The sequence below is a fragment of the Notothenia coriiceps genome, unplaced genomic scaffold (genome assembly GCF_000735185.1).
Source record: "Notothenia coriiceps isolate Sejong01 unplaced genomic scaffold, NC01 NC01_scaffold00037244, whole genome shotgun sequence".
Classification (NCBI taxonomy): domain Eukaryota; kingdom Metazoa; phylum Chordata; class Actinopteri; order Perciformes; family Nototheniidae; genus Notothenia; species Notothenia coriiceps.
The window spans coordinates 11144441-11169937 of NW_011369945.1; the positions used below are offsets into that span (position 1 = coordinate 11144441).

General features: G+C 38.9%; 3 protein-coding genes across 4 annotated transcripts in view; 1 reads left to right on the top strand and 2 right to left on the bottom strand.

The window, feature by feature from the left end:
- The window catches only part of glis1a (GLIS family zinc finger 1a), a 39104-nt gene extending 20207 nt beyond the window's left edge, over positions 1 to 18897 (bottom strand). Inside the window, exons 1-2 of the mRNA XM_010793540.1 lie at positions 18801 to 18897; positions 3037 to 4151 (exon numbers count right to left, since the gene is read on the bottom strand). Coding sequence (XP_010791842.1) covers positions 3037 to 3906 — 870 coding nt within the window. The 5' untranslated portion in view covers positions 3907 to 4151; positions 18801 to 18897. The remainder of the gene's footprint in view (positions 1 to 3036; positions 4152 to 18800) is intronic.
- The window catches only part of LOC104964693 (SH3 domain-binding protein 5-like), a 131484-nt gene that overhangs the window by 51965 nt on the left and 54022 nt on the right, over positions 1 to 25497 (top strand). The gene's annotated exons all lie outside the window — the stretch shown is intronic.
- LOC104964690 (heterogeneous nuclear ribonucleoproteins C1/C2-like) overlaps positions 20854 to 25497 on the bottom strand; it is an 8487-nt gene continuing 3843 nt past the window's right edge. Inside the window, exons 4-9 of one of the 2 annotated variants that reach the window (XM_010793539.1) lie at positions 24594 to 24627; positions 24343 to 24393; positions 23124 to 23293; positions 22230 to 22343; positions 21939 to 22093; positions 20854 to 21419 (exon numbers count right to left, since the gene is read on the bottom strand). In XM_010793539.1, coding sequence (XP_010791841.1) covers positions 21321 to 21419; positions 21939 to 22093; positions 22230 to 22343; positions 23124 to 23293; positions 24343 to 24393; positions 24594 to 24627 — 623 coding nt within the window. In that variant the 3' untranslated portion in view covers positions 20854 to 21320. Of the gene's footprint in view, positions 21420 to 21938; positions 22094 to 22211; positions 22344 to 23123; positions 23294 to 24342; positions 24394 to 24593; positions 24628 to 25497 lie in introns of both variants that reach the window. The other variant, XM_010793537.1, reaches the window with a different exon arrangement.

Genomic DNA, 25497 nt, shown 5'->3' on the forward strand with positions numbered 1-25497 from the left:
TGTGTGTGTGTGTGTGTGTGTGTGTGTGTGTGTGTTTTGTTCCATGCAATTTGGGGAAAGGCCATTACCTGAGGTTTATGATTCAATAACCTAAAACGTGTAAAATTAAACCGTGATTTATGACCTCCTTACTCGTTATTACTGTTGGACCAGACTTCAACTTCACTGATATGTAATGTGAAAATATGATTTTTATTATGTGTTACTTACAGGCCAACATAATATTTCTTTTTGGTTACCAGAAGTAAGATAAAAAAAGGATGTTAACATGTGAATATAAATACTTAAAAGGTCCAATAGGAGTCCATGGTGTTTTTTTTTCACAATTTATCATGATTTACTCAATTAAAATAAAAACATTTATCGATATACTGTAAAGTGTGCCAGATATTGGGTAAGCATTCTTATATAAGCACAGTATTCGCTTTTGATTATGTTTTGAATGGTGGACCAAAATAATCAATATGGTCTTTAGGTTGGAATAAATAAATAACACAGCAGTCTTTCATGTTAAAGGACAATACTTTGTTGAACTAATGAGACCTGGATTGCTTTGTAACTTCAACGTACGTGTATGTCGTTACCTGGAACTGAGTAATGATGCTGTCATTTTTCTTGAACGGAAAGTCTTGGCGATGTTTGTGTGATTGACGCAAAATGAACTACAGTGCCCTTGTTCATTTTAGTAAAGAAACGTGTCAGCCAGTGCAAACCTGTGCCATTGGTTCCACATGTTTTTTGTAACAATGGCACTTTGGCACAGAGAAATAAAATCAGGGTTGGCAACACAGATATTTTTGTATAGTTTTGGTCTTTCCTGGGGTGTGTTGACGGAAAGGAAAACATAAAGATGTCCTTTATATGCATCCGACCAGAATGTTAATGCAGGACCATAAGTTATGAATGATGAATCCATCATGGTGTATTTAGAAACGCCTCAGGAGCTTGTGTTCACAGCTTGAGTAGCACCTGTCTGATCTGAGACTTAACATAAAGAGCCGTCAAATTAGATTGAATTCCACACACACACACACACACACACACACACACACACACACACACACACACACACACACACACACACACACACACACACACACACACACACACACACACACACTTTCCATTACTGCACCAGGAATGACTTAATTTACATGTTTTGACCAGAGCAGTTAATGAAAAATAAAATGAAGTTATTCATATTGCTTCAAGCGTGACTGACTTTTCTTGTGAGTTGTTTTAAATGTATTAATCTGTTTGCAGGCGACTCGCCAAAGTCATATATTTACAAGCTTGCAGCAGGTTTAATCATTTGAATGAACTAATTAACTTAAGAAGGAAGCGTGTCCCTGAATGAAGATTTCTGAAGGAACTATTCATCGCAGCCTCAGTTTGACGACAGCAAAGAAATCGCTGGGGAATAACGGAGAGAGTTACTCACCCTCAGGGACGGGGATTTGGAGCCGAGCTGAAGGTCATCATGAGACAGATGTGTTCAGGCAGCAAAAGTCGTGTTTCAAAAAGTGATTCATGACAGATGTGAGGCTGTGCTGGGGCTCAAAGGCCACGGTTGTGATGGTCAATGCAGAAAGTGTCTCTTTTCGGACCTAATCTGGTCTCGTCTTTATCTGGGACGTGCCTCCTAACTTTTTCAAATGCATCCGATTCTTTTTTTTTTTTTTTTTCTAGTATGTGCCTTTTCAATGTTTCATTTTATGGGTTTATAGGCCATCAGCCTGTATGTTTCAAAAGTCAAGTAGCTCAGACACATTAAAGGCAGGAAATGGTCAAAGGGTTTTCTCTGTGGGAACATACAGTATAGTTTACAGGAAGTGCAATGTGATGTTAAAAATGTTATTTTGGGGGAGCTTTGTTCATCGGTTTTAGATTTTGCAGAAAGTAATGCAACAAAAAGAAGCAGTGATCGCTTGGATGAAGAGTTACAGCAAGGTAACAACCTCAAGCTTTTACAATATGTTTTCTACAAAGTAGCTGCTCAACAGGTGTTTGGATCCCCAAGAATTATGGGATTTGTAGTCTTTAATCTCACTTGCCGTCATCATGGTAACCAGGGGTTTAAACAAATCAACCCAGACATGAAAACCATTTTTTACATTTAAATAGGGACGTTTCAGATGACAGGGACATTTAGAAGGCAAGACAAAGTATCTTGTTGAAAGACTTTCTGTAAGAATGAATGATTTATCAGGTGATTGCATCGTTACCTAATAACGTTAAATTATTGGATTTCTCAGAATAACTTCAGGGCGATCAGCAGGTTTTTGGATACTGGCTCCTAAAGACAAATCCTCCATTCATACAACACCTTCATGTCTCGTCATCTGGCGAGCATGAGTAAGGGAAACCTGTCGCAAGGAGAGGAAACCATTGGATCATCTCTCTGTCTCACAGCCTCTCGATCAACGGCTGCACAGTGAAGTCGAGACGTACCGTAAGCTATGTCTTTCAAATCCCCTTTCAATAAAACAAAATGTTGGAAAGGGTGAGATTTGTTTTGACTGACTGAAAATGGTCGTATATGTTTTGGTGGAGCTGATTTGGAGAGGTTAGCATTGCTCTACAGCACCTCTAGTGGTCAGTTGTACAATTGCTAATTTCTGAACCTTTCATCTAGGAGTGAAGTTTATTTGCCTTGATTTATGTTCATTTATATTCTCTTCTGCTCCTATTAGTATTTATTCAACCTGTTTTATTAGGTAAGACCAGGAGCAAGTTTATTTTTGAATTCAAAATGCAATACCTGCACTACAACTTTATTAGCATGGAACAAGCCCAAATTGGTTTGTAGCAATAAAAATCATTAATTTCTGACATCGTGCTAACCACCAATGTTTAAAGTAGAAACTCTTTTATGACCGTGTTGTAAATATTTGAATGTTTCTTGTATCTTTATCTCGCCGCATGCTAAGCAGTGGAAAGCAGCCAAGTCTGATTTAGTGATAAACACTTTTATATATTTTTTTGTGTAGAAATCAAAGTTATTGTGATCCACCAAACAAAAGAAAAGCGACTCACCATGCATTTATTGGGCTTCTCTCCGGAGTGGACCCTCATGTGGATGAGCAGTTTGTAGCGAGCGTTGAAGGGTTTGTTGCGTCGCACGCAGCTGGCCCAGAAACAGGAAAACTCTTCTCCTTTGCGCTGGTCGATGTGAACCTTCTCGATGTGCCTCACCAGCTCCTCCTGGCTGCAGTAGGTGGCGCTGCAGTCGATCCAGTGGCACGTCAGTGGCTGGTCCTGATGGTCCACTGAAGGGTCCTGGCCTAAGGGTCCGTTAAGCCTCGGGATGTGAAGTTGGGGGCCTTCCTGACCTTTAAAGGTCTGGCCCACATGGAACGGCTCCCCCTGCTGGTTGTTGTTTTGAAACTGTTCCCTCTTACACGGTGAGAAATCATCTGCAGGCTCTTGTTTTATTGAGTGATACTCTTCCTGTATCTTTTGTTGTAGATGAGGAGTCTTGTTGCCACCAGGTGCATCAGAAAGAGGGGAGGAAAAAAACAAAGATGATGAGGAGAAGGAAGAGGAAAGAGAGGAGGGTGGAGAGCCAAAAGGAGGCGATGTGGTACAGCTAGAGAGCATGTAGGATAAAGGGAGGGAGGGCTGGGGGTAACAGCTGAACCTCTGGGTGTTGTGTTTAGGATCTGTGTGCCCCGGGGTGGCAAAGTCCTCCATTGTCTTTTCTATGTGGGAGGTGAGGTCGCGGCCCAGCGAGGACAGGGAAGTCCTTGGAAGACAGCACACACCGAGACCACCTGAATGCATGGAGGACTGACAGAAGCCACCAGAAGACAGCGGCGCCTGAGGGTCCTCGGCATCCTCAAACACACTGCCGAAGCCAGGAAGAGTCAGCTGGACGTCTGGAGGCCCGAGGTCAGGGGGCCACATCCTGGCCCCCCGCTGGCAGACTTCCACCAAGAGACCCTTTCAGTTCAAAAGCTGCTGCTGATTCTGCTGGAGAAACTTCAGGCATCCATTGGAGGTAAAACGGTCAACAGCATCTTCTTATTCCTAAATGTAATCAAATGACGTTCATTTTCTGCTGCTGGCATCTTCGCATTTCAAACCCAGCGTGTGTAAACTTCTGTCATTTGTTCCAAACGGCTGCGTGGTCAGTCATCTCTCGCGCTGCGCTGTAGGAGACAGAAACCAAACCCAAATGAGTCATCTCAAAAAAGTAATGCAATATGAAAACAAAACACTCTGAAACATATCACGTAAGAGATTTGAGTAACAGCGGGTGAAGAAGTAACGGGACCCTTTAATGCAGTAAATGAACCAATACAAAGATGAAAGTCCTGCAATCCATATCCGACATGAAGTGTTATTTTCCAAGTATTAAAAGCAAGTGTATAAAGAGTATCAAAAGTAGAAGTGAATAAGTTATACAGCTTAGTTGTGTGGTTCCCAACATAGGGATAAAGATACATTGAGTAATTGATGATTAAAAGACGAATAAACAAGAAGTTTTTTCACACTATTTCCCATATCCACCTGTACACTGTTCGATATGTAAAATGATAAAAGTATACAGTAAGTAAAAGCAGTAAATGTACAAAAATTGATGTTGCAAATCTATGATTAAGACGATGTGACTTCCAGCATAAAACCCCACATTTGTCACACTGCAAAGGTTTTCCAGCCATCAGCAACCCTGCTTTCAATGATTCACAACAAATGGACCAAGTCGCCTGGCAGAGACGCTCCCAGATGAAGTGAAACTAAAACAAACAGCGAGCCCGACCTTCTTGTCAGCAGGCTTCAATCACACGGCTCAGAGTGCGACGCTGCAGCGACTCGATGTATATTTGGTTTCCTTTGAGCCGCTGTTACGGTCGGGGCTGATTCATTACTGCATTAGGGCCACCCTTGCAGCAAACAGCCAGTCGTTGTGTGGCAGCAGATTGCCTGGAACCTGGTCCAGATGCTTCTCACAGAGGACGAGTAATGGACCACATCTCTGGTCCTGCAGGAGGCTGGGGCTGGAAAGTAGTGGGGCAAACAGAAGTTCCCCTGCTGCCTCGGTCACATGTACAGAAGCTCTACTGTGCAAAAGTCCAAGAGGGTTTATTAGAAAACGTTTTCCACTGCCAGATATTGATGATGTATTTTACAACAGGATCCCCGCAGTGTGTAATTAGTCATCGGAAGCATTCAGTTATTTTACGAGATTAAAACGGACACAGCGAGGATGATGAGTAACTTCACGTTTGTAGTTATATTAGCTGACACTTAGAGTCACTAAGTGTAGGTTCATGCCCGTAGTTTCCTGGTATAGTCTGGGTTACAGTTTTATGATTCTTCCCGTAAATCGCGGGAGTTCCCCCCCCCTCCCCACGAGAGTCATGTTGCAGAGCAGTCATGGGAACTGTGGTTGAGTCTTAATTAGAGAGGTTGCGATGTGTCTGTGTGTCAACAAGTTGAACTGGATTACTAATTCCTTTGAGCAGAAGATGTTTGAAATATCTTAATGCAACCTAGTACTTGTTAGCTTTGAGATCTAATACCATGTTAAGAGTTTTGAGGGTGAACTGAGGGATTAAGGATGTACAAAAATACATTAGATTCACAAAAATCAAACAATAAATCTGATAAAAAAATCGATTTACTTATATCTGTTGAATTATGGCAGATTTAATGTTAACATGAGGATGGTTTGATGCGAAAAAAGGACCAGAGTGAAGTCCTGCAGCAAATATAGCAACACGGGAATTTTATTTTAGCAGTGTCTGTTCTCAAACCACTTTGGTGTTCATCCAGAAAGACGAGTCAGACAGTAAAACTAAGAAAAGTGTCCCACAAAGCCTCAACCGAGCCAGCACACTTTATAAAATAGTAGGCTCATCTCATGCGGTGTCTTTTAAAGACTCACTTGCTGAGGTTAGCTAAACACAGCTGTGGCGTTTCAGGACAAGCAAATGTGTACTTGTCTCAACAATAAGCACTTTATGTTCTTGAATTACAAACCCTTTGTGTGCTTTTTGGTTCAAGTGAAACATGGGGGAAAAGATCCTTTTTGAAATGACTGACGTGAACTCACAGAGTAAACAACATCCAGCTTCCCTAAATAATCTGTGTGTTGTTACCGAGGTGTCGGTTTCAGACTGAGACCTGTTGCTGAACACGCTTTCAATATTGTCACATAGGTCTATGACTAATATTGATATCAACTTCATTTATACATTGGAATTTGATACTAGTTTTATAAAGACCAGAGTTCATCAGGTGCATGTGAACGCCGCCATCTGGGAAAATCTGACATTTCTATTTATACATTTTGTTTGTTTCCCTCTTTTAACCCTATGGTTACAACATTGAACAAATATTGTCAGTTGGACCAATACATTTAAAAAAAGACTATTTTCCAAATGTTTTAATTGAGAATTTTAAAGGGAGTTGAGAAAAATGTATTAAAAATCGAGGTAAAAGTCATTGCAATTATACAACCAATAAAACAGCATGCAATTCTTGCAAACATTTCATTATTTGTTTTTACTTTACGTACAATCAGATGTGTTTTTGATTATGCATGCACGAGTACATGTACATGTTGTTTGGTCATATCCTTCGAGCATGGACTAACTGTCATACATCACTACTAATAAACGGATCAGAGACATATGGAATTAGCATCATGTGTTTCCATGTACTGATTTGTAATCCTGTCATTGCTTTTTATGACATTCCTATATAAATCAAATAATATGTGATGCGTTTGAGAGGGAAAATAAGTGTAGTAAATCTTAGTTCTTGGATTTAAAGAAATACATAGGGACAGGTTTTGTGGTTAGACATGCCCACAGGTGCAGTATACTGTATTTCAGGTTATGATAATATGTTTGCAAGAGAACAAACTCTCATAAATGTGCCTGGTTGACCATTAAAGAAAACATGTGGATTACGTAACTGTCGCTCTTGTTTTTATAAACGACAGGAGAGTCTGGTATCCCAGGGACGGAGAGAGTTGGCTGGACGGTGAAGGTTTACACTTCAATAAATAATTTGTGCCTCAGGGTCTAAGTTTTTAATCCTGTGAAACCAATTTTGTGGGCTATTAATGTGCTTATAAATCATAATTTACTTGGTCGTCAACATTTATTTATTCAGAGGAAATTGAGGGAGTTGCCTGCTCTACATTCTCACTTACACACATCCATAATATGGAAACATACTGAACGACTTCAGTTTTCTACTGGCAAACACTGTGCCGGTGCAGACTGAAAGAGAGGGTTCTTTTTGAGACAGGAAGGAGTTGCTTATTCATTTTCCACAGGCACAACATTTCAGGAAGCAAACCGTGGAGATACAACTACCACTGCTTCCCCTGTAAAACCCAAACTCCATAAAAAAGCTCTCAATATCCTTAAAAGTTAAGCAACAGGGCTTTACTAGCATTCAAATGCAGATTCTCACAAAATGTTTAACTACCCATCTTGAGTCTCAGACGATCATTTAAAAAAATTCGTCAAAATACAGAAACAAAAGGGAATTCAAATCTAAGTCAAACTGTCAAATTGGAATGAGCAACATTGCTGATATGTTGGTTTTAGTGGAAATGTTGCCAATGAGTGACAAGAAAGGCCAAAAATACAAGTCTTATTCTTACATAGTTTGGACCGGTACATTTTTTTGCCTGTTAAATATCCCTTTCATTATGTTTCTTTAGGCTCCATTTTAGACATCCAGATGTCCTATTCAACAGCGGCATTATTTGTATCTGCTCTTTTACAGAAACAGGTAGAAAATCACGCCACATTTCACCACTTTAGTTCACCGTATCAGAAGACACAGGACAAATGCACAAGTCATTCCAAAACAATATCACTCAAAAGGAAAGCCAAGAAGAAAGTAATGCAAAATCAAACATATTTTAAGATCAAACACAATGCTGAGTTTGGAGCACAGTCCTTCCCGCTGTGGGAGGAGCAGCAGGATTTTCTGCTTAAATAGGGGGGGTCAATTTAGGTCTGAATGTTATAGGATATGCGGAGGGAGTTTGTTCTTCTAAAAACATGCTGTACTTCGTCATTCATATGCATAACAGCTGAGAATGTTCTGCTTTTGTTTTGTCTTCTTTGAGTTTTATAAAATGTCACAGCAAACCGAGCTGTCAAACCGCTTCAGCTGAGAACCTTAAACAAGAGGATCATGAGGTGGAGCCTCCAGAAACATTTATTCATACTGAGGGAAGAGGCCCAACCTGAGAGCTGCACAAAGACGCAGACTGTTGATTGGAGGTGAACGATATCTTTCCACTCAGAAACTGATTTTTAACTGCGTATTAGCTGTCGACAAGCCACGCAATCCCTTTTGATAATCGTACCCTTATTGTCTAAGGTCTATGGGAGGCTATATGACGTTGATTATACAGACATTTCTCTACTCATAGGAAGATATTAATAGCTCAAAGCACAGTCTAACATCATAGACAAATAGAAAACAATTAAAACCGTAAAATTGTTCTAGCATCGCTTTGAACCCCGCAGGAAAAATTCACTATTGTTCTTCAGCAATGGGCCAAAAAGAACAAAGGAGGAAATAGTGTGACATTGTGATAAATGAACAAAGTCCATTGGTTGGAGAATGTGGGGGATATTATTGGACTTTAACACGGGAGTCAACTGTTTGCTTCCTTTCCACGTTTAGTTTCTTTCTTCCATGAACTAACATCTATTTTGTGCCTAAACCTTATATAAATTCCCACTGTTAAACATTTTGTTTTCAACAGTGGCGTGTATCAGTATTGCAAGAAACAAGAAAACCATATCATCCTGTTGAATTAAATGGAAGGCATTAAAGTAGTCTGTTCAGCTTTGCACCGTAGAAATCTGACCACAACAAGTGAACAACATAGATGTTAGCATTCAGACTGGAGGACCTATGAGGCTGACTGACACAAAAAAAGGTCTACTGTGAACGAGAAGGCTGCAAAGACAATTGACTTCACGTTGACCTTCAGTGCGAATAGTCGAACACATGTGGACAGTAAGGTCACACTAATGTCCAGGTGTAGAGTCTAAAGACATTTACCTCACTAATGAGTGACACATGGCTGTAAGTTGCCACATCGTTTCTGAACATGTCGTCTCAGTGTGCCAGTCTACATCCTGCAGCCAAGTCTACAGAAAAAGGTGCTGATGATGATTTTTCCAGAAATGTCAAGACACAGAAAAATAGAAATCCAGTGATCAGAAGCTGCGGCAATACCATGACAAACTCCAATGATGATGCCAATGCCACTAAGTCATGTCTAAATGTTGAGGCTTTGCTCGAGGTCTTGGTGACAAAACCACTGATGCCTGTGGAAACAGAGCTTACAATTGAAGTGAGGAATTTAAAATGTAAAGACCCAAACAGAGGAGGTGATTACTCTTCCATCCCTGCCTGGTTATATCGATACTCCAGCTGGAAGAGGCAGAAATGATGCAGGACGGAAAAGCAGAATGGTATGTTTTTTTTAAAGCCACAAATCAAAATCTGATGAAGGTACATGGCAAGAACCCGGAACATTCACCAGAACAACGGGACATTCCAACTCTTTAAACCTACATGGAGGAAAACATTCCTCCACAGATATACATATACTGTACTCGTCTCTCTAAAAAAAATGATTCTGGATTTTCCTAGATTCCCCAAAGGTTTCCAAGGATCGAAGACAAGATTCCTATCCTACGGTATCCATAACAGTGCGGTTGTTTTCAGTCAGATATGTGCATACAAATAAAGAACACTCATCCACTAGTCCTCACTTGAGAAGTTGCTGAGTCTATAATACGGTCTGCCAACAGCTTCTTCTTGAGGATGGATACTTGTGTAAATAGGACTGATACTTAGGCATATGAAGGATATATGAACACCTTTCTCATCAGGCACATATCCATAATACATTTACATTAACTGTATCCATGTGAGATACTGTCTATCATACATTCATGTTACTTTATATGTATATATTTTAGTCCTATATTTGAACTTGCAACATGTTATATCAGCGTTTCCGCCAGGGGGGCGTCTTGCAAAAAATAATAATAATTTGAGAGAAGATCGAGGGTTTTTATCGCTTGATATAATGAAAAAGGACAAGGAAATGGGCAAAGGAGTCTGGTGGGATTATTTTCGCAGTGTTGAAGATCGTTTCCCCGACATCGGCGGTGCCTGCTACAGGACATCACGGAACGTACGCGATGAGTGGGGGGGGGGCGTGAACTGCGAGCGCCGGAGCCGCGAAAAGCGGTTTGGGCCAAATGATCCGGCCCACTAACGTAAAGAGATAGTATCTATAAGAAGGACGGCTCTATTCAAAATTCAAGCATCAAACTAGTGCTGCTGCACCCTCTGCTTTTCTGCTAAATCACAAAACAAACACACTGCATTTGTTGTTCCCCGTAGTCTTGCATCATCAACATGAATGTAAATATATCTTTACGTATAAACAGTGGGTTAACACCCGATGTGTCATACTAAGAACTTATGAGAATGTAATGAGAATTAGACAATTACACATTAGTATTTGTATCTGTATTGATAAAGGTGGGTCTTGCATTACTTGGTGTGATCTGTGGTATGACCCACTTAAATGCAGTAATGTCCTCCTAGCACACACAAGTGATTTAACCCCCGATTGACCTCAAGTCATGAACATGATCAGTGTGGTCAATCCTAAAACTCTCAGTGTCAGCATTGTTTAACAAATCTCCTCAGTTATTTTGATAAATGGGATCATTTGTTTCATTGATAAGCGAACACTCCCAATTCGATAATACTGCAGGCTACTTTGTTTTGTTCTATTGAGGCCAAAAATACATTCTTTGGCACTTTTGAGATTTTGAGAGGCAGTTTGGGTCAGAGTAAACTCAGTGGGAGCAGGTGACTAACACAGTCTCGTGTTGCACAAAATAAGAACGTGTTATTGGACGAGAACTCATGCGTGTCATCTTAGCAAGGGGCTTGGATTGCTGTTAACTTTAGACACAGTGATCCTCCCGGGGCTCTTCTTCTATGGTTTATACTTCAAATAGAGTTTTTAGAGATGTGAAATGTACTGTATCTCTGAGCTAACAGAAGAGTGTTTTCTTATTGTTTATTTTTACTGGATGTTCTTTCTAAAATTCTTCTTGTGTCTGTTTTTCCATTAAGTTCACATTTACGGAGAGGGTAGAAACTGTACTATATACCTTACCTGAGTATTTCCGTTTAATGCTATTTTACACTTCTACTTCGCTACAGTTAAGAGGGAATGGTTGGATTTGTACCACATTTGTGATTTGTTGTAGTTAGCTTCACACCTATTGTAACGATGGACCAACCATAAGAACCAAAGCACATACGATTAGTTTTCTCATCCCGATGTTGAAATCATAATCGCAGCTACATTCCATCAGAGTCAGCATCTGCAGCAGTCCGTTCTGCACATAACACTCAGGACCGATAGCTGGCTTTTGTTATCATATGACAAAGTCAGGCTTCCCTCCATTTCCAGTCTTTATGATAAGCTAAGCTAATAAGCTAACCAGCTAATGGCTGTAGCTTCATGGAATACATCTTAACATCACTACTTATTCTTCAAATTGTCCAATTAAGAAAAATAATCGTGAGACTTAAGTGCTTGTAAACAGCTGCAATTACCAATTATTTTAATTACCCATAACTGCCGATTGTTTCCTAGAATCATGGTAATCATTTGTTCTATAAAATGTCCATCTCAGTTTCTCAAAGCCCAAGGCAAGGTTTTAAAAGGTCAGAGGATTTGTACATTGTTGTATTGTTACTTTAGGTGAAGCCAAGGATCTAAAATCTGGTATGTAGAAATAATATGACGACAAGAGTGAAATTGCAGGAAATAACTCATGAGTTCTGGAAATGTGAACATGTTCAAGAGATTTTCTTAGATTGATGTTGACATCTAATCATCCTGTTTCAGCAGCTAAAGTGCTGTCTCCAATGAAAAATCCCATTCCCTTAACAAATAAGTGGGTTTAAGTCTCACAAAGCAAAGGGCAGTGTGGATCTCGCCCTCATCGGTGCTCACCTATCCCTCCGTGCTCTCCTCTTGGCGCAGCTAAACATTTACAAGCAGGTGTGGATCTGTGAGAAACTCTGACTGAGCGCAGATGGCAGGAAATTCCAGTGAAATGACAGTGGATCGTTCCAAACCACAAGACAGTGTGAGCAGAGTGAACCAGATACAGCAGAAGCAGCGCCTATGGACTGGACTGAGACTCCAAGGCCTGCCAGCATCTTGAAATAGGAGCGGCTTCTCAAGACGTCTGCTAAAACTCTCCTATGATGGACTGAGTCTGGTGTGGTGGTACTACTGAACAACTTCAATGTGTCTTTGAAAATACATTTTGGATGGTATATGGTCTTTGAAACCTCGTAAAAATAGATGATGTTTTGCCTCGAGTGGGTTTTTTTATAGCAGTGTGTTTGGCAAAACTTCAATGTTTCTGTCAATAGATCAGGCAGGACTATGTGAAGCAACACTTTCCAGCTCTGCATGAAGCACTGCTCTTAATTATGTCATAGGAGAACACACCTACTGTACACACACACCTCAACGCACAGCGAATAACAAATAATACATACAGAAGTCATGTAAACTACGTATATTGTGGGATTACAATGATTATTTCATGGGCTATTTGCAAATGTGTACAATATACAGATATAATCATTTACAATGCATTTGAATGGCCACAGAATTGAAGCATTGGGATCAGCCTTAATGTGAGAACCTGATTTGTGTGCCAGACCACTACTACTAGAAAACAATAGCTTTCTAAAATAAGACAGTGAAAGTTTTGGAGTCGTATTCCATTACATTTGGGAATCGGAGGGGAAAGAATGAAGCTGAGAGAAAGTGCGGTAAGGAGAAAAAAAGGCAAACTTACTCAATTTGAATTAACACTGTCAAAATACACCAACATATTTTCTGTCTGAGCATCACTGTATAATAACTCATATTTCAGTTTATATTTAACATTTCTCCCTGTGATTTTAGCTGGCCCTCTGGATCCTTTAAAACACTCTTTTTTGTACTTAAACTTTGAAATGTAAATTGGTCTTTCCTCTGGGAGCGGATGAAACGCCGAAAGGTTTGTGTGCTCTGCATCTGCTTTACATTTTCTGTGAGGCATCATCAATCTTGACAGATCCCTTTTAATGTAACTGCTTTATTTGTTATACTTGTATGTTAGCTTTATGTGGCTTCCAGTTATAATATTTAAACTTTATTGCAATTCCCCCCTCGACATGGTCTTCTCTTAAGTGTACATGTCCCAAAACTAACTCATGCAATAACAGTACATTATGTTGCTACTGGCGACTAAATACTCTGTAAGACTGTCATTTCAATTTGACACAATATTCTCATTGTGTAAGACTGTTCGGCCTTCCTGCATTATATTTCCCAATTTGCATGCTGTGATATAGTTTTCTGCTTTTCACTGATTTAATAAAAACTTGCTGTAACTCCCACCTCCCACCAAAGACCTCATGGGATATAAACTAATTAGCTTTATTGTGTTATCCTTTATATATGCCTTGTGTAATCATCTACAAACTTGAAACACTGCAGCTTCATGAAGTGGAATCAATAGGTTGTCAAACTCATTTAGCCAGCGGAAGTAAATCTATCCTTAAAGCAATGCTAATCAGTATTTTTCATATTAAAATTGCAATGGCAATGTATATTATACGCTTTCTGCTCAGCATCAAACAGCTGACAGACCTAGTTACTCAGGCGGGTGAACATAAAGGAACATTTAGCAGCTAAAGAGCCAAACATTTCCCTCAGGAGTTGGTCGAATCTAAACCAGAACTAAAAGGAAAATGACTTTTGGTTTTAGATGAACTCAGAGGCCAGAAACATGACTCCAAATACAGGCTAATGTTGGTCAATATCTGCTGGATGTTCAAATAAACAACTGCCATATCAACTTGACTATGTCAGACATTGTGCCGAAGTGGCCAAAACACTACGGCTACTGCTTTGAAATGAAGAACAACACATCTCAAAAGGCTGTAGCTACTGGTCCTCAGAACAATATGACATTCAGCATGGCTTATTTAACTATAACCTGACAAACCAAGCAAGCAATAATTGAACTGGAGAACTACCAACTACTAAATTAAATTACATTTATTTTGATGCAATTTATCATAGTTCTAATACATAGCATGAAACTGCTATTTGAGTATTAAATAGATAGCATTCAGTTAACTCAAGTAGCGTTCAATACCTACATTTCAAGCTATATATAGACAGTGGTGGAAGAAGTATTATGATGCTTTACTTTAGTAAAAGTACCAATACTTACAATAATATTATGGTCCAAATATTTAATTGCAAGTAAAAGTCATGCATTCAAAATCGTACTTAAGTAAAAGTATTATCATTCCTTAAAAGTACAAATTGTGCAGAAAATGGTCTTGTGTGTATATAATTATATTGATACAGTATATGTGACATTTCTAGATAATATTGTTGCATTTTACTGTCGTAGACAAACAAAGTTTTGATTGACTTTCTGTAAAATAGGCTATTTAAAGAATTGGACTCATTTGTGACTTAAATTTGTGTTAACCAGTTTGGTTTTTAAAGATGTGTTTTCTTAAAAGTAGCTAAAGCTGTTTAATAATGTACCTGTGAATTGTAGTGGGGTAGAAATACAAAGTAGCAAAACATTGAAATACACAAGTAAAGTACCTCACTTAGGTACTTCCCACCTTTGTATGTACACTTTTTACAGTTCCACTCTGAAACATACTACTTTCTACGCACAAAAACCGGAAGTGTTCAATTTAACGCATACCTGTACTCATCAACTCCCAGGTTAACTTCGCCGTCTGTTTGGGTAGCTATGTTGGTCCAGTTGTAACTTATTATAATGCTGCTAATGTTTAATAATCCCATTAGAAAGAAGCTTGAAATCCGGAAAGTCTGTTTCTGACCAGGTACGTTTCCGTTACCATCGTCGCAGAAAACGCGAAGGGGAAAAAACGTCTCTTACAAGCTAGCAGTTAGTTAGCCATTTTTTCACGGAGAACAGCACCATATTAAATATGTTAATTTTGTTACCAGAGGTTTGGTTTATCACAATATCAAGCGGCTGGTGAGCTCCGATGAGTTTAATCCAAAAAAGCAGACTTTTAAATTGTTGCAGAAGTAAAAACACCTCGCCATTGTAACCGGAGTGGACGTTACTTTCCAACCACTTACACGTGACAACAACAGTACTTGACAAACAGCCAATCAGAATGCAGCTCAGCAACGGACAATTAGCTCTGAGCATGCGCAATGCTTTCTCTAAACATAGGCCACTTGACGTTGTGCGTCTTATCGAGCACAGCCCATTTAAAACACCATTACAAATTATTATCATATTAGTATCATGATGTTATTATTATCTTTCACAATAACAAAAGTTAATATAACTCGAAAAAACGTTGTATACAGTATGAAATACAACAATATAGACAACTTATTGAACATTCTACCAAGCCAAAACCTTCTGATGATTAATATGCACATTTTTATATTGTGTGAAGTGCTAAATCCTTTTTTTCAAGATTTAATTGACTTACCCTTTGTCCCCTAGAATATTTGTAACTGTACCTGTCTATTGTTTTGGCCAAAATGTTGAATAATTATAAATAAAAGTAGAAACCAAGGATTTTTACGTCATGCATTATGGCCAAAATAAATGCACGTGCATGCCCCTCTCTTTATATAAACTCATGCACATTAAAATGTTGTAGTTTTTTCTAAATCATATTTTTTTGTGAAGGCTGTTTTGGACTTCACTTGTAATGCAGTCATTTTAACATGTACTTTAATAAAGGATCTGAATACTTAATCCACTACTGTCCAGCAACTCATTAAAGCGGAAAGAGAAATGGGTTTGCGTGCAACTAAATATGGAACCTAAACCAAAGAGGCTGAATACCCGCACATGTCATTAATGCATTGTTTTAATATAACGTATTGTGAGAAGAACCCCAAGCAAGGATCTGGAGTCTATAATAATCATGTAGATAAAAATATGTATCATGGAATTATTAATATCCCACTAATTTACCTGGACTCTGTTAAGAAGAAATGTTCTTTGCATTGAAATAACTTCTCAAGTAAACATGATTTAAAAAGACATTTGCCTGCAGTTAATACACACCAGAAACAATGTTGAAACAGTTACGTCTGATACTCACAGCAAGTCCTATTACCCCGCTGTGTCACCCGTGGGTGTTGCAAAAGAGCAGGCACCTCTAAGCCAGGAATAACATTTCTGAAGCAAAACGATTTCTGCTTATAGGGCAATCACTGTGAATGTCCGTGAAAGGTATGTAGGGAGCGCAGAGGAGAAAAACAAGTGACACGTTATTTCATCAGAAAACTATGAACCCAGGCAGCGCTGTCAAAAAGCAGCAGTTCAAACTAGCAGGAGATCGGATGTGACAAATTCATACTGCAGGCTGTTTCTTTTCATGGTACCAAATATTTATGTAAGAGAAAGCAAATTTGTTTCTTGCCTGAAAGTAATAACTCCCATATGATGGGACTAGTCTCTCAGTGCCTTTGAACCCCTAATGAAATACATTAGGTCATTTGTAAACATGAGTTTTTGAGGAGTATTAGTAAGCGTACTGAGACTTAAATGACCTGTCGTCCACCAGAGGGGATTGCATTAATAAGTTCCAAACATTTCTCAAATTGTTATAACATTTACTCAAAGTAAACAAAAGACAGATTTTCTCAACAGGTGTTTCCATCGACTGGCTTTGTGCAAGTAGTAAGAAGAGGGTGTTACTAGATTACATAATGAAAAGAGCTCTAGTAACTTCACATTTTTCCTAAGAGCTGAATTGGTTTCTTCTACATGTGGTGTTTTTAATTTACCGCCATTTGTGTTTTTCTGTTTAGGGATATGCTTGTTAATGTATTAGCTTTCGACTTCTGGCCAAACATTTGATCGAAAGATAAATACGAATGTCATGTTTTTGTGCTCCAATCACACAGGAGGAAACTGTTAAAGACTTTAAAGCAGCCTTAAAGCCTATCTAGAGCTTTAAAGAAGATTTAGAGCATATAGTGTTTGTGTTTATAAACCAACTTTTTCAACCTCAGACAAGAAAGAAACAACTTTTTTAAATGTCTCTGTCACAGCAAAGGTGCAGATTCACAATGTGCATCAACACAAGCAGACACTAAGAAGAGGCAGGCTTTTAATTTCAACACAAGGTCTAATACAGCTTTCTTTCTGAGTTGTCATAATTCATCGCTGCTGAAGGTTATGAGGTTGATAACTCCAGCAATACCTTGAGTTAAGATTATTTTTTGTCATGTAACAGCTTTGACTCAAGGTCCACTTTCTTGCAGGTTTGGGAGCGTTTCACGTTATCACAGTCTTCAGCAGATTACCAATGTCAAAACTTGAACAAAGTGTTGCATCAAAATGTATGTGCTTATTCAAACTGAGCTTTCTGTGTGTCCTCATCTAACCCTGAATGCATCAAGTATTGAAGCATACTGTATACATGTAGCTGCCGATAAACTCAATTAAATGTGTCACTGAATGAATTATAAGTAATCTACAACATCACGTGTCATGGAGAATCAATGGATTCTGTTTTGGGGGTTCATTCTTTCACTATGATGAAAACATATTAAAACTGTTTGTATTTTGAAAAAGCCCGCCTCCTGTATAATTGAAATGCTTTTGTTGTTTCTGAGGTGTGAAATCAATATGAACTATTGCGTGAAACACATCTTGGCTCCTTGTTGTCTTTCGCTCCTATGGCTCCATCTGAGCACATGAACAATCAATCTGGAGTAATACATAATCACTGAGTATTGATCAACATCCTGATCAACTTCCAAAAGGCATTGACGAAATGGTGTATTTTACGGAGCAGCACAAATCTTTTTTATTACCCTTTAATTGCCACATATAATTAAATGAGGTAAATGATGAAATTAATGTGACTCAGCACTCTACACCTCGGTGCAATGGGAGCACTGGCAGAGCCTGCGAGTATAAAGCAGCTCCGTGTCAGTGATACCATGAGACTAATGATTAAAACAAGCCTCCTCATCTGTTTGGCTTCCAGAAAGCCAGATTTCCACCCCCTGCGCAGCACTTTTCATTCCAGCAACATTACATAAATCAATGCTCTGCAGAGGACTGGAAACGAGGAGTCCCAGAAGTAATAAGGGGGAAACATATCCCATTTGGGTAAGAGTTCACTACAGTATAGAGAAGCATATCTATTAATGGTCTTCCTTAACTCCTTATTGCACAATCAAAACAAGTTATTGTGAAATTCTTGGTACAATTAGATCTAGTAATAACATTTGTATAACTAATTTCCGCTCTTTAGGGAAGTTTTTCCTTATGTATCATAAACTTTTTCAATGTTAGTGGTTGTAAAGTTGTTGAAAAATCCACCAAACAATGCTTCATGTTTCAGCTGGAGTGACTTTATGGGCAGCTGCCAACATTTACAGTGATGTAGCTTAATACTTATTCATTTGTTCCTTCAAGCTCATTGTTAAAAGAGGAATTTTTAGATGATAAACTGAGCAGTAAAACACTGAATCTGCATTAAAACGTGTCTCTGAAAACATGTTTATCTAAAACACAACTACATTATGTGGTAACGTGTCGTTGTCACTTTAAATCACCATGACAACGTGGTTTCCACAACTTAAATACATGAACGTATAACTTGTTATACATTTAAAACACATTATAAGTATAGTTAGATCACTTTAAAATTCTTACCGTGTTGGGTCCACTTATAGTTCACACAGCTTCACACGGTCTGTGCCTCGCGCTCGCTGCTCGCGGGTTGTGCTTCCCACTGTCACTGCACGCTCTATGCAGCGCGAGCCCCTCTGCATGTGGTATTGCTATGCGCACATGCACGCTCGCGCAGGACCACTTTTTGTGTGTGTCTTGACCATAGACGGTATATATAAAGGTCTTGACTCTTGAGTGAATTTAGTCAATGAAAATGTCTGTTTCTGTTATTGTTTATCAACTTATTTATTGTACGTTGGTTTGTTTGCTATTTTTGGGTTTCTGTTAACTGAGTAATAAAGAATACAAAAAAAAAGACAAAGGAAATGTCTGTGGCACTATACAGTGTTATTATAAGAATAAATGACCGAACTATATTTTTTATCTGAGTATGCAAAGCTCAGAAATGACTCACTTCATTTTACTCGCCTCAGGCACAGACGCTGATAAAAATGAAAACCTAAATTCATAAAATAAATTAACATAAACTGGAAATTACTTGCTAAAGATTAAATTGAGACCAATTTGAAAGCGTTTTTTATTTATTTATTGAATGCATCTGATTAAATAAGGTTTTGTCCATGGTCATTTGGAGTGATTTTGACTTTAATATAAGACAATGGTTCCCAATCTAAAGGTACATCTAAGGGATTTAAAAAATAATTTGATTAGGAAACTTTCCCTATTGATGATATGCTCACAACTCCAAGAGACGTGCAACCTCCGACGAGGGGTGCTGGGCCAATGTTGATTGATTTTTAAAGAGTTACTCGCAACACAGTTTAGAGATAGGAAGAAATAAAAGGTTAAGAAGATCTGTTGCACAGGTGGGAAGTAACTAAGTACATTTACTCAAGTACTTTACTTAAGTACAATTTTGAGGGACGTGCACTTGCAATTTCATGCTATTTTTGACTTTTACTCCATTACAATTCAGAGATTGGGTACTCCATTACATTTATTTTGTAACTTCAGTGAAATATAATCAAGTCTTAAATGAGACTTTAGTTCCACCTGGAGTAAATTTACAAGCTACCCTGCAGTATACAAAGTCATTACTAGCTGCACCTTTACCAGCTTTGATAACACTTTAATGATCATTCATTATAAAACAATCATATATTATTCTGAAATGGACCAATCTGCATAATAATTCCTTTTGCTTTTAGTACTTTATGTATATTTTGATGCCGATACTTTTACTTGAGTAACCTTTTAATAGCAGGACTTTTACTTGTAACAGAGTATTCCTACACTCTAGTACTTCTACTCAAGTACAAGATCTGAATACTTCTCCAACCCCTGCTGTTACACACCTGCACACTAGATGTCCTCAGCGAGTTTCCTGCCTGTGTTGCTCACCTGACTTCCTTTAACATTTCCAGACTGCACAGCTATTACTGAGAGATCTTTACGGCTGCATTTACCATTGTAGTTGCAAAGTTTTCTAAATTAGTTTAGTTTGTGTTTTAAAGATTTTGACAAGCCAAACACACAACTGGCATTGTATATGAAGGTCCTGCACACTAACAGATGTTTTCAATTACTCTGGGTAATTAGAGCTCAGGCGAGGTTTACAAATTGATTTCATGGCCACTCAAGAGTTTATGAAACATCACTGTTCAGCTCTTAGTTTGGTAAATGAAGTTTATCACAAAATCTCCTGTCTCCATTTATTCAGTGTCATGACAACAGCGGCACCTTCTGGCTGTCTGAGGTAATACATCTGTGATTTGTTCCTTTCCAAATGTACAATAATATAAATACAGCATAATTTGATCTGATCTGTTCATAAACTTACAAGTTTTTGAACATGAATGGGATTCAAAAAATAAAAAAGGACCAAATCAACTACTGTTACCCTCCAATTATTGTCATGGTAAACACCACTAGATTTGATATTATATTTGAGCCTTCATCTATTAAAAATATGCATCAGTTAAGTGAGTTTATTTAATCAACAGTATACAAAATCCACAGTTTCCCCCTCAGCAATCTTCACCTTAGTTTATTTGGAAAAAATAAAATACAGAAAAACGATCTACATTTTAATATTTTATTGCAATTTATTCCTTTACAGTTAAACTGAATAGTATAAAAAAAACTGACATTAACATACAGACACACAAGGTCAAACAAACTCACTGATGATGACACAACCAAAACACATTGAACTTAATAAAAGCGGTCTTTCGTAGCTGAATTGTTGTCCTCTTGCGTTAAGACATGTCCGTCGAGCTGTCGTCTCTGAGAACATTTACAGTCCGTGTTTCCTTCTTCTCCCGGAGACAATACCGACGCAGTAAAAACAGACTGGATCTACAGCTAGTTATTTCCTGTTACAGCAACACTGGACAAAATAAACAAAATCGACTTTGGGACACCGGGACAACAGAGTGTGTGTGCACCATGCTTGTGTGTGTGCACCGTTTGCATTTCATATCTACAACATGAGTGTTAAAATAGGAGTCCGAGTTCCTATGCTTCGGTGGAAAGTGAGGTCTACGAGTCATCTTCACCGTTCACACTGTCGCCATCATCATCTTCAATGTGCTCGCCTTCCTCTTCCTCATCATCGTCATCCCTCTCTTGACTCTTCACCTGCAGGTCGAAAGAACATTTTAGGGGTGAGGTTTGATTCACTTTTAACAGCATTATTGGGGCATGTATTTTAAATATGCAAATGTCAGGCACAAATTCAGGGACATAACACGGCAATCATATGCTAATCTTTATATCAAAAGGGGTAAAGGTTTATAAAGTGTTGGTGGAGAGATTTCTTTAGGATTACAGAATTATACTGCTTTGCTAATATGGTTGTTGAAAAGTAGCTAATGGCAAAAGCCAACAATACAGTGGCAGCAACTTGCAATCACAAGGCATACCATTTTTGGTCCATTTTACTCTCAACAGGACCATAACTTAGAAAATTAACATTATACTATATTGCGATTGAGATTTAAAACTCATTAGTAAAATGTTACCGGGGTAACAAATGAATTAAGAGGTAGGATCATTTCCTCAAGGCACCTCCGCATTGCCTTCACAATCACAGAAAACCTGCATTTTATTTAGGAAATGCATCTGTAGCTTTGCAAAAAGAAACAATGGCACTCGCACCTCTTCCTCTTCCAGCATGTCTCCCTCGTCGTCTTCATCCTCGTCAGAGTCGTTTATGTCCTGGATGTCCCCCTTCCTCTTCAGCCCGTCCACCTTCTTGCTGCTCGGGTGTGGCGGTGAAGTGACCTCGCCTGGCTCCGTTTTCATACTCTTAGCTTCAGACGGAAATTCAGACATCAGAGTCAGAATACTCGTGGCACTGTGCAACACAATCTGGTAAACATGCTTTAGTTTGTGACAGTCAGACACGCTCTCCTCCACTTTTTAACATACTGTGTTTCCTCTGCATACCCGACTTCTTGCCGTGGTCCTTATCCATGCTGTCCAGGCTCTCCAGCAGGTCGTCCACTTTGCTTTTGATTTGAGACAACTCCCGTTTGATGGTCTGCAGCTCGTCCACTTTCACTGCAGAGAGAACGAGTACGACGGTTAGAAAAATGTCTGAGCCACTCGGGGTCATATGGCTTCTCATCAACGACACATTTAAAACCAGCTAAAATGATTTGTTTGACTGTAACTAACTGTAAATAAAAAATAAAACTAGAAAGTACATTAAAAGTTATTTTTCACTCTTGGTTGATCTTGACAACTTCACAGACCCCAAGACCAAGTTTTAAGAATGGCATGTTTTATCAGACAATATATTTTACACACGGTAATATGATGGTAGGGTCCAGCAGAACATCCTCACATTGAGGTGCTGTAACTAGAACATTTTGGCCCTTTTGTCTACCGACTAAACAATTATTTTGAATATCAAAATTGTTGTTGGTACATTTTCTGTCAATCGACTAAGTTTTAGCTCTAAATCTTATATTTCCACAGCTCATTGTTGAAATGAGTCGAGTCTTTGATTAGCAAATACATGAAAAAGCAGGAAATACTTACATTTTAGAGATTGAAATAAGCTAACATTTGAGATTTTGTTAATAAATTAGGATTGTTTATCAAAACTGACAAAATTCAGCCTTTATCTGGCATCCCCACACCTAGTAATTAATTTAAATATATCAAAATAAAGATTTAAGCCTGTATCCTGGTACTTCAACCTTCAGGCATTAAAGCATCTTTCAGGAGATGAAAACATGCTTGTAGGATTTTCATTTCTCCAGAAAGTAAAAGGACTTCATAAACAGCGTCTGTGCAGCATCCTGCAGAGACTGATGAAGCTCCAGATAATCTCACTTGTTCTGGACGAGGATGTCCTCTGGCTGCTCTTGGAGGAAGAGGAGAAGCTGCTCTTCGTCCGCCGGCTGCTTCCTCCGCTCAGGCTGACCCGCGGACGCTTGGACGGGATCACGGCCCGCGACAAGGGGGGGGGAGGAGCGGGAACACGGGACGGGTACGAGTACATTCTGCATCAAACACAGCATAATGTCAAAGTCAGCTTTGTTGTCAATCTTCCAGTTTGTGTGTACAGACAGAGAAATCGAAATACCGTTTCCCATAATCCCAAATATAAAAACAAATGTATTTAAAAAATATGTGTGCAAATATGTATAAATATACACGGTCAAAGACAAATGTTTACAATGTGGTGGAAATGAACCGTTTTATTCAAGGAGTATAAACAGTAGGTGATGAATGTGTCATCTACTCGTCTATTAAAGGGGACCTATCATGCAAAATGCACTTTTGTACGTCTTGTATACATGAATATGTGTCCCCGGTGTTCCAGGGAACTCACCAAGTGTCAGAAAACACAACCCTCTCTATTTTCCTCCATACCCAAATCTCTAAAAAAGGGGCTGCAACGGATCTGATACAGACTGATCCAGATTTGAACACTTCTATGACGTCACAGAAGTGGCGCTACGGCTATTGGGCCAACTCCACCAATCAGGAGGAGACAGCCACGGACATTGCCGTTGGAAAGCGCTGGAGACGCTGTAGTACATATGCCAGGCCTGTAGATGGTGCTGTTCTCACAGAATCAGCCCATGAAAAGACAGTGTTAAATTGAGCGAAATGAGGAATGGATAAAATGTATGATCCGTTTGGTATTTTGAAAAATAAAAAGTATAAATATGCCTTATATAGGTATGGTCCTACACTATATTATTCAAAAATAGCAGGATAGGTCCACTTTAAGTGTTACTTTCAGGGCTGACAACTTTTTCAAACACAGCTCATTGTTTCAGACAAAACTGGACTACAGTTCTATGTGGTGGAAATATACCAATTATATTCAACAAGGTATTGACTAATTGATAGATGTATCCCCGACTGTAACATTCTGGAAGTTAAAACTTTCTTATTAACATATTTGCAGCATTTATTAGAGTGAGAGGAAGAACATCAGGAGAAACAGAAAATACTAATCTATGAGTGAAAGAGAAAAAAAAAAAAGGTAATTTGTCATTCTGTTTCTTCATAAAATGACAAAGGGATATGTTGAACTCACCTGTCGTAATAATCTCTCTGAAAGTCATAGTCGAGTTCGAAGGAGGAACTACTGTTGAGACAGAAAAACAAGAAGAGTCCGTTTAAGGGAAACAGAGAGACGCTGAAGTTGTGTCAAGTCAGCTGAACTTTTATATGTATACTTCTCCGTCTTAGCCATCCTCCCTAGCGGTACTTTTCTAGAAAAAACGTGGATAAACTGAAGCATCATAGTGACACCTGTACATGTCCCCAGCTGAGCGCTTGGTTTACCTGTGTGGTTTGGGTTCTCCAGCCAGGTTGATGTCTGAGGAAAAGAAAACAGAAGAAAGCTGAATTAGAAAGAGAAGCAGAGGTTCAGTCTCTGCAACCGACAGTTTACAATATCTGAACATTTAAATAGTTTAAAAAAAGATTTAAAGAAAATAACCAGACTGTAGGAGATTGCTTGTAATTAGAAATCAAGCTTGTAAAAATATTTTGAGAGTCAAGATTGTGGATTATTCACTGACAGATGAAGTAGATAAAAAAATGTATTACGCAATTTCTGTTTTTCATGATTTAAAAGCAGACTTTTTTTTGTCTAACAACTGAGTCTTTCACATTGCAGGAGATCAAAAATATACATAGCTATACACAACTGTCACGTATGTCGTTTGTTTACATTTGAATTATTCTCTTTGTTTTGTGAGGTACTTTACTTCCTCACGCTCTAAAACGTTAAATTAAGTGTTTTGCTTTGCGTGGTGACAAGCAACGTCCTGAAAACTGCTTTAAATAAAAACAGCTTTATCTTAGAACAGGGGTCGGCAACCCCTGGCACACGTGTCACCATTGGCACGAGGCAGCGTAACCAGTGGCACACTAGGAATAAGTGGGCAAAATATTTTATTTTAGGATCCTGAACGAGACCGCCGCCAGAGCTCGTCTCCCCGTTATAGAAGGAAGCCATGCACACAACGCAGCCCCGCTCTCTTGAACTCCAGGCGGCTTGCTGCTGCTGCTGCTGCTGCTGCTGCTGCTGCTGCTTTCCTCCGTGGTGAAACGATCAGGGTTGAAGTGCTTGCATGACTTTTGCTTTTGCTTTTGAATGACCTATGCAATAAGCTTAAAAACGAAATCCTCTATTGCTGCATGTCATCACTTTTCTCGCCCACCTATCCTACTCTACTTTCAT